The following is a 9,513-nucleotide window of genomic DNA, read 5'->3' on the forward strand; positions in this document are numbered from 1 at the left end:
CCCACACAGAGAGAGACAGGCAGACAGACACACACATACACAGAGAGAGAGACAGGCACACACACACACACACACTTACACACACACACACACACACACACACACACACACACACACACACACACACACATAGAATAGCCAATGTTAGAGTCCTAAGCTGTGATTTCTTGTCCAGGCCTTAGCAATCAAACTCTTCCTTGAGAGGCCAGAGAGCTTGAGGCTTGATAGCCTTCTGTCGCTGGTGGCATAGAGGCTTCTTAGAACACGTGTAGCAGAGACTGGACATCCAGCATAGAGAGATTAAAGAGCATTTGGAGGTTAAGTAGAATGATAGTGTTTAGAGCACTCAGCATTGTGGAGGAGGCGATCGCTGAGGATGAGGGAAGGCTTGTAAGAGGGCAACACAGTGCAGAGTTGCTTAAGCGATCCCCCAAGGGGCGCACTTTGGCCCCCATCCAAGGGCCATGGTGAAGTGGCTAAGTAAATGGCTTTGGTCCTTAGAATGAACAGGTTAGGTTGCATTTCCTTCTAGGGCCTTCCTCCCCTGAAAGTTGAGGAAAAGACCATAATCCCCTTTGAAAGGGACCCATCCCAAGGCCCCTCCAAATGTCTCAGGTTTGCTTTAATCTATTTGTATAAGAGGGCCTGAAAGGTGGGGACAGACATCAGTCTGGGATGGATGAGGACACCCATGTTTTCATAGGAGAAACCCACTTCCACCCATGTCTGAAGTCACCAGTTTGCTATGACAACTTGCCCTCCTTTCACGACCCTTCTCACATCCCTTTTGATGTTGAAATCTTTGTCCCTCCTCCTGAGACTGTTCATTTGCACTGAAGATAAAAGCTCAGGGGAAAGCTAGGGACTTAATCACACACCTACGGTTGGATCAAGATGCGGTCTGACCCAGCTCTTATGGCCTCCTTCCTACTGCTGCTGCCCCTGGTGCTTCCAGGACAGCCTCAGGTACAGGGAGAGGATGAAGGTATCATGTAGGAGAGAGATGGTTCTATATTTTGGGGTGGCTGACGTTTTCATCCTCATGTTGTTCAAGAATTCCTCCATCCTTGGCAAGAGTGAAGGTAGAGAGAACTCGAAGAGGAAAGTTGAATGGTGGGGCAGCATTTTGTTCTAATTTTCACTTAGGTCGTATGGGCACAGGATGAGACACAGAGATAGAGACAGAGATGAGTCGCTCTATTTTAGCTTCTGCCTTAATCTAAAACCTACTGAAGTGAGTTTCAGGCTGGAGACATAACCAGAATAGACTATGGGTGTGAGAGCTCAAAAAGATATGGTAGAGGGTAAAACTCAGAGAAGTATAGAGGCCATATGTTTAGATGTTTTTATAAAGGAACCCCAGTTGCTATAATGAGCCTAGTCTAAAAACTGAGGAAGGAACTTTCAATCTAGTGAGAGTTTATTCAGCTTCAAATAGAAGTGGGAACGAATTAAAGAATTATAATAACACATTTAAGTGACTGTGTTACAAGCAGGTAGGTTCTATTACAGGTGTTGGATGTATGTATATATGTATGTATGTATGCATGCATGTATGTATCTACTTTCCTATCATCTATCTATCTATCTATCTATCTATCTATCTATCTATCTATCTACCTACCTATCTTAAAGTAAAATAGGGTAAATCACACAATGTCTGCCACTATCCACCTGAAGGTACTGGGGGCACAGAGAGTTATGCAATGTCAAGAGAGAAAAAAAGGGAATATAGCTCTAGAATCAGTGAATTTGAACTGGATGTGAGCAAATCACATTATGGCAAGGGTAAGAAGATTTCAACACATGTGTTTCTTAGCCCTAGAGCTGCTGCATGCTTTGCCTGGTTCACTGTGGCCAGGTTGCTCCCTCCTACCTTTCTGAGCTTATGCTGACCCACTCCATCATAATGTAGAGCCATGTAGCTGCCTTCCATGTTAGAGCACAAGATCTGGAATAAATGTTAAATTTTGGAGAAGCTCGCGGCCTTGTCAGTTATTAATTACATGATTTTGTAAGGTTCCTAAAGTTTAAGAACCTTGTGGTTTTTTAAAAATTTTTATTGAATTGGGTATTTCTTATTTACATTTCAAATATTATTCCCTTTCTCTGTTTCCTGTCCATCAGTCCCCTACCCCTTCCTCTCCCCCTCTATAAGGGTGTTCCCCTCCCCATCAACTCCTCCTTTAATGCCCTCCCAACAATCCCCTACACTGGGGGTCCAACCTTGGCAGGACCTAGGCCTTATCCTTCCACTGGTGCCCAACAAGGCCATCCTCTGCTACATATGCAGTTGGAACCATGGATCAGTCCATGTATAGTCTTTGGGTAGTGGTTTAGTCACTGGAAGCTCTGGGTGGTTGGCATTGTTGTTCTTATAGGGTTGCAAGCCCCTTCAGCTCTTTCAGTCCTTTCTCTAATTCCTCAGTTTGCTGCTAGCATTCACCTCTGTATTTGACATGTTCTGGCTGTGTCTCTCAGGATACTGTGTCTCCAGTTCCGGTCAGCATGCATTTCTTAGCTCCATCAATCTCTCTAGTTTTGGTGGCTATATATATATACATATATGGGCCACATGTGTGGCAGGCTCTGAATGGCAGTTCCTTCAATCTCTGCTCTAAACTTTGCCTCCCTATCCTCTCTTATGGATATTTTTGTTCCCCCTTTAAAGCAGGAGTGAAGCACCGCATTTTGGTCATCCTTCTTGAGTTTCATGTGGTCCGTGCACTGCATCTTGGGTAATTCGAGCATTTGGGCTAATATCTACTTATCAATGAGTGCATACCATGTGTGTTTTTCTGCGATTGGGTTACCTCACTCAGGATGATATTTTCTAGTTCCCTCCATTTGCCTATGAATTTCATGAAGTCATTGTTTTTGATGGCAGAATACTACTCCATTGTGTAGATGTACCACATTTTGTGAAGCCATTCCTCTGTTGAAGAGCATCTGGGTTCTTTCCAGCTTCTGGCTCTTATAAGTAAGGCTGCTATGAACGTAGTGGAGCATGTGTCTCTGTTATATGTTGGAGCGTCCTTTGGGTATATGCCCAAGAGAGGTGTAGTTGGGTCCTCAGGCTGTGCAATGTCCAATTTTCTGAGGAACCTCCAGACTGATTTCCAGTGTTTTTTTTTTTTATTTTATTTTAATGGCAGTGCATGCATCACTGCTCACCTCATGCTATGTTCTTGTGTTAGATCTGAATCCAGATGTGGATGCCAACTGTTGCTTCCCTTGATGATTAGGAACTCTCTCTGCCTGTTTTCTAAAGGAGAGGCTGAGGTTGTGGAGATCTGTCACACGTACTAAGAATGGAGACTTTGTAGAGAACCAAAGTTTCTTAAGCCTGCCTCAGCACTTTTCTGAAGGCCAGAATCGATACCTTCCCCCACACATGAAGGGAATATTGGCAATAGGCTATGTGGTGTGTAGCCATATGCATTCACTACATGTTACAGGGTGAGGGTGGTCAAATAATGGAAGCTGGAAGGGAACTGAAACTTCACTGGCACATTAAAAATAACTCAAACTCCCAACAGAGGGACCACTATGCAGTCAGTAGGATCTCCATGTGTGAAGTGAACTGTTCTTCAGCAGGGCTGGCTTCCTTTCCTGTTTCCCGTTTGCAAACAGCATGTGGTGGTCTAGTTGCTTCATTGCCCTCAGTGTATCTTTGGTCTTGCTTTTGCAGCTGGTAAGAAGTGTATTAAGTTCTATGGATGAGAGTGGCACTTTCCAGTGTGTGGTCCATCTACCCAACAGCTCTATCTTCCTGCAGCAGCTGGAACAGCTACAGATTACATTACAGGAGCTCATTGGCAAGTATGAACAAGAGCTGTCCAGGGTGAGTGATGGAGCTTTGTGTTGGAGTTGGGATAGTAGTTTTGGAAGCACACCCTTTATTGGTTTCAGTTTAGGAATGAGTCCATGGCAATGATTCCTTGTCTTTGAGATCAATCCTTAGAATCAAATGGAAAGCCAGTACTATTCTTATGGTCTCCAACAGTAATAACAATAAAACAAAGCTCATAGATGATTACAGGTGCTTTTTTTATTGATAGATAAATTACTAGCTATAGATTCATTGAAAAACAAGAAATTAGAACCATAGACAGACATGTAGTTTAATCAAAGGCTTGAAATCAGGATGACCAATGTGAAGGAGCAGAGAATAGGTTTGTGTCAACGAACTAAGTGTTGTGTTCATGGGTTTGTGGACTGATCTGGAAAGCCCAGCACTAAGCCTAACAAGGGCAAATGAGCGGAAATATTATATCTGCAGTCAAGTGTGGCAGTGAACCTTACTTGCTGAGCTCCCAAGTAAGCTTCATGATATAAGGTCAAACGAACAGTTGGTATTTTTATATTTTTTACTCATCTAAGTAGTCCTAAAGGGTGGCTCTAGAGTGTTCTATGGATGGTATAGGTGGAATTTTTTTTGGCTCCAGAAAAAGGACCTGAATATCCTCAGGTAAGAAATGGAGATAATAGTACTGTTAAATAAGGTGTTAGACATAGATGCTTTGTGAGTCATAATCTCTGGATGTGAATGGATGGGAAAAGTCAGCATCCTTGACATTTAGAGAAACTATATACCTATTCTCTCATGCCCAGGTCAAGGAGTATGCACATGTCATTGAAGATCAAGACAGCCAGACTCTAGAACTGAATCACATGCTGGAGGCCAGAAATCCTGGTGTCACTCTGTCCCAATATGACAACCCAGCCTTCAACCTGCTACGCCTGGAGCTAGAAGGAGCACAGGAGTTGGCAGCCCAGCTTAAGGCCAACGGAGGTGTGAGTGGAGCCTCAGACCTCCTCTATCAACTGCAGAACCGGGTGTGTAGATATATTAAAGAGCCCTCCCTTACTCTCACAGCCCCTGTCTTACCTGGTGAAGTATATTTGACACCTTCAAAAACCCTTTCTTTATGGAGAAAGATGATAGCATGAGTTGAGCTTGAGCAAACTCTATGATCCTGCAATCTCATATTCTCAGGTAACCAATGCCAGTCTGACCTTGAAGCTTCTGGTTGACTCTGACCGTCAAAGCTTCCATGCCCTCCAAGAGGAAGTGGACGTCCTTGAGGGCCAACTAAGTGAGTGCGAGAGGGAAAAGGAACAGGAACAATCCTCCAGACACCCTGGTCCACCTCTGGCTCCTGGTGAGTTCACAGACTGATTTCCCCAAGATTTTATTTCTCAACGATTGGGACAATACATGCTTGCTATAGTAAACTGAGGGACTAAGGGGAAGCCAGTAAAGATCTTGATAAGGAATAAATCTTCAGTTTCCTGTTCATACCAAGATTGGTATCTTCTCACGGATATACTCACATATGCAGCCATTCATACTGCTCCTAGCCCAGCATGTGCATTTGTCTCTATTCCTGCAAAATCAGTCTGTTTATATGATTATGTGTACACTTGCATGAACATGCTCTCAAGCACACATGTGCTAATTATGGTCCATACTCTGCTTCCTATGGGTTACATACCTAGCTTATATCTTGTCCACTCTCCCCTGTAGGTTCCTGTGCCCATGGAGGCCTGCAGAAAGTGAGCAGACCCCTTGTGGTAAAGCTCAATTGGAGGGGTTTATCATATAAGGCAGGTGCCTGGGGTCGCGACTCAGCACCCAATCCAGTTTCTTCCCTTTACTGGGTGGCTCCACTGCGTGCTGATGGCAGGTGAGTCCTAGATGACAAATTTTCGGTGCCTGGATCCATTCCATATGAACTTTAACCTGGCTCCAACAGGTTTCTCAGTAGCCCTAGTACAGATTCTTATCTTTGTCTTATGTTTGCTACTGAGCCAGCCAGGGTAGCCTAGGACTGGCAGTCCAACCAATACTTCCTATGGGACTTACATGGCTCCTACTACTCTGAGGTTTTTAATTTTATTGCAGACCAAAGTCTTATCCCAACTCAAATACAAACTGTCCTATAACTTATCTTTAGAGTTCCAATCTTTTGCTTAGAATTTCAAACAATGATCCTGGTCAACCTTGAGATATATAGTAAGATTGTAGTGAGGATGATTTTTAATATTGGCTTTTGCTAAATGACTTCGGATTGATGAATCATTCTTAACTATGCAGAACCAGAGGGTAATTACATATATGACAAAACTTCATGAGATTACATGGAGAAGTAGGAATAACCACAGTAGGTGCTCTGACAAGCGTTTGTTGGTTAAATGAATGGCTAGTTGAATCAGTGAACAGTTATGCGAGCCCTTCAAGGTATCAGCTGGCTAGGAAGGTGGGTGCAACTCACTCAGGTTAAAGTCCATGTATGTGGAAGTGTGGTGTAGACCTACCTGAGCAGCAGTTCACGGGAGAGAGAAACAAATTTGAGTGGAACCAGCCTTTAAAGAGTCCTGCTTGAAGCTTTTCTGAAAGAAATGAACATTAGTCATAATAATGCTTCCCAACTTCAATTATTAGCCTATTTAGCCTGTAAGATACACCAGCAAGCCTGTATCTTTACTCCGGCAACTCTCAAGAGGCTAATTGGTAGAACTACTGCCCAATGTTAAAGCATTAAATGCTTATAACTTAAGAACGATTTTTATTGAAACTTCCTTGAACCTAACTCTAGAACCGTATTCCGCTCGCATCTCACCAGCAGGTGGCATGTAGTGCAGCCGTGGTACAGATGCTGTCTGTAAAGGATGCATCAGCTACTATTTGTTATTTGCTCTTCATAATAAACACTATACTAAATTTATTGTTTTCAATGTCTAGGTCATTTCTCACAGTCAATGTTTTTTGTTATTCCTGTCAGGTTTCAGTTATAAACTCTGTGACTTCGAAGAAAGAATCTAAACGTTCTGAGACCTTGCCCTATAATCTTTGAGGGCATCTTTGCTTTATGTAATATTTTCTGTATTATTTAATGAGAATATGCATTTACATGGCCGGCAGACACTGCAGTTGTTGCTTTTAGAATGGCTGTTCATTTGGGCATAGTGCATAGTAAATAAAAGATGGAATATAAATTCCATTTGGCTCCAAAGTCTATGCTCTTAATTGGCATGTGAGGCTTCCCACTGTTATTTTTGTAGGTCAGAGAATTTCATATATAAATGCAATGTATGTTCATCATGACTACCCTTCCCTCCCTGACTCATCTCTAACTCTTCCTGTGTGCACCCCACATCTCCCTTTAAAATTTATGTTCTCTTTTTCTGTAATTACACACACACACACACACACACACACACACACACACACACACACACACCAAACACACACAGTGTTTCCCATATATACCCATCTGTAGGGCTGACCACTTGGACATAGGCAAATCTGTTAGGGAGTTCGTGCCTGAAGAAAACAGATTCTCTTTCCCCCACAGTTATGGACTGCTTGTAGCTCTCTATCCCCTGGCAGTGACTTTGGGTGACCGTATTGTTGTAAATTCATTGGTACAAAATTTCTGTCATATCCAAAAGACACACCAGGCTTCTGGTCCTTTGGTTGTTACGCTTAATCTTTCCATCCTCTCTTCTATATTTCCTGGGTCATGTTATAGATGTTTCATTTGAGGATGACCATTTTCATAGTACTTTACTACCCTGGTTACTGCTGTAGTTAATGGTTCTAATGTTGGGTGGGGCTTGGCCTAGGTACTTTGACTACTATAGGCTGCACAAATCCTATGATGACCTGGTACTGCTGAAGCACTATGAGCAGTGGAAGATGGGCTATGGTGACGGCAGTGGCAACACCGTGTACAAGAACTTCATGTACTTTAATTACTATGGCACAAGATACATGGCCAAGGTGGACCTTTCCTCCAACACCCTAGTGCTACGACGACCATTGCCTGGTGCCACCTACAACAACCGCTTCTCATATGCTTGTGTGCCTTGGACTGACATAGATTTTGCTGGTGATGAGAAGGGACTGTGGGTTTTCTATGCCACAGAGGAGAGCAAAGGCAATCTGGTTGTAAGTCTTCTCAATGACAGCACCTTAGAAGTTGAGCAAACCTGGTATACCAGCCAGTATAAGCCTGCTCTTTCAGGGGCCTTCATGGCCTGTGGGGTGCTCTATGCTTTGCGTTCTCTAAGCACTCGTCAAGAGGAAATATTTTATGCTTATGACACAACCACTGGGCAGGAACACCACCTCAGCATCCTGTTGGACAAGATGCTGGAAACTCTGCATGGCATCAATTACTGCCCTTGGGATCACAGGCTCTATGTTTATAATGATGGGTTCTTAATAAATTATGACCTCACCTTCCTGACACTAAAGCTGCCGAGCTCTCCCATGAAAAGGCCTTCTGGGGCTCCAGCTCCATTCAAACCTATCAAATCCAACCAGCCATCTAGGATAAGAGACTCCATGACTCACCAGGGTCCTATTAGAAATATGTTTTCTCCCTCCCCTCTTGAAGGACAATTCCCTTAATAACTATCCCTCCAAATGATTGAGGTTCACTGATTGATTTTGTTTTGTAGATCATCAATATCTCAGTAGACACATTAAGGTACTAATAATGGCTTGCAAGGACTTGATTAAGAAACAAAAGACATTGTTAGCTAGGGAGGGGCTGGCAGGGTAGCTGAGTGCTGGATCATGTGTTTAGCATGTACCAGGCCCTAGATTCAATGCTTAGCACAGTAAGTGGGAAGAAAATGCATTATTCAATCCTTATCACTGAAAAAAAATAACAAAAAAAATTAGCTAGAGAGATGGTGCCCTCTTTTTTTTTTCTGATGCTTGGTCATCATGCTTTAAAACTTCTCAGGATAGTACGTAGGATTCTAGGATCATGTGACCTTTAGTTTTCAGGGTTGAGTGCATCTGGCTTCAGTAGAGAAGATCCATGGAAGTTGGTTTTGAGAGTTGGGTAGAGAAGTTCCCTCTCAGATCTCCATACTCCGAAAAGGTTCTGCAGAGAAGGGAGGCAGAACCTTGGTCTGAAGATAAATTCTTTACTGCCCTCAACTGATCTTAAATTTGAGTAGGATTGAAAGAGGCACTTGGGCCTGACTATGTTCCAGGATGTCAGTCAGGATTTATAGCATGAGATATGGATGGGATTGTGGCTCAAGACATTCTCAATAAAGGCTTCTTGGTGTGATTGCAGGAAGTCTCCTAGTCTGTGTTTGTCCTTTTACCCTCCTCTTCAACATACTGAGAACATGCAGTTTCAAATTCTGTGTGTTCCTTATCTGGCTACACAATTCTCCCCTTTCTCTAGGCAGCTGTATACACTCAGATCCCCAAGCTAGAGAATGCATGCACTTTCCTTTTGTGAATATTCACAAATATGAATCTTAGAACATGTGAAATTTAAATATATTTCTACATTTAAGTATCCATGTATACATTTAATATCCATTAATAATTCATGAGTTTCCTAGTTAAAAAGAAAAAAAACCAAAAAACCAATCAAACATTAGTTCCAAGAATCCGAGTCCCAAGAATCTTGACTCTGGACTCCTGAGAACCTGTCTCTCTTGGGAAATGCATCACTAAACGTTTGCACTGCTACC

General features: G+C 42.8%; 1 protein-coding gene across 1 annotated transcript; it reads left to right on the forward strand.

Moving 5' to 3' along the window:
- The first annotated feature begins 874 nt into the window (after positions 1 to 874).
- On the forward strand, positions 875 to 8,718 carry LOC116893990 (olfactomedin-4-like). Its single transcript, XM_032895704.1, has 6 exons — positions 875 to 966; positions 3,692 to 3,844; positions 4,615 to 4,839; positions 5,000 to 5,165; positions 5,531 to 5,690; positions 7,633 to 8,718. The coding sequence occupies exons 1-6, from the start codon at positions 895 to 897 to the stop codon at positions 8,420 to 8,422; spliced, it is 1,566 nt and encodes a 521-aa protein (XP_032751595.1). The 5' UTR covers positions 875 to 894; the 3' UTR covers positions 8,423 to 8,718.
- The last annotated feature ends 795 nt before the right edge of the window (positions 8,719 to 9,513 follow it).

The sequence above is a fragment of the Rattus rattus genome, chromosome 2 (assembly GCF_011064425.1).
Source record: "Rattus rattus isolate New Zealand chromosome 2, Rrattus_CSIRO_v1, whole genome shotgun sequence".
Taxonomy (NCBI): domain Eukaryota; kingdom Metazoa; phylum Chordata; class Mammalia; order Rodentia; family Muridae; genus Rattus; species Rattus rattus.

What these genes read in the sequence shown, in the direction of transcription:
- LOC116893990 (XM_032895704.1), top strand. Translation starts at nt 895, where the DNA reads ATGCGGTCTGACCCAGCTCTTATGGCCTCCTTCCTACTGCTGCTGCCC. An exon ending in TCTATCAACTGCAGAACCGG is followed by an intron (nt 4,840 to 4,999) that starts GTGTGTAGATAT and finishes TCATATTCTCAG; the next exon opens with GTAACCAATGCCAGTCTGAC. An exon ending in TGGTCCACCTCTGGCTCCTG is followed by an intron (nt 5,166 to 5,530) that starts GTGAGTTCACAG and finishes TCTCCCCTGTAG; the next exon opens with GTTCCTGTGCCCATGGAGGC.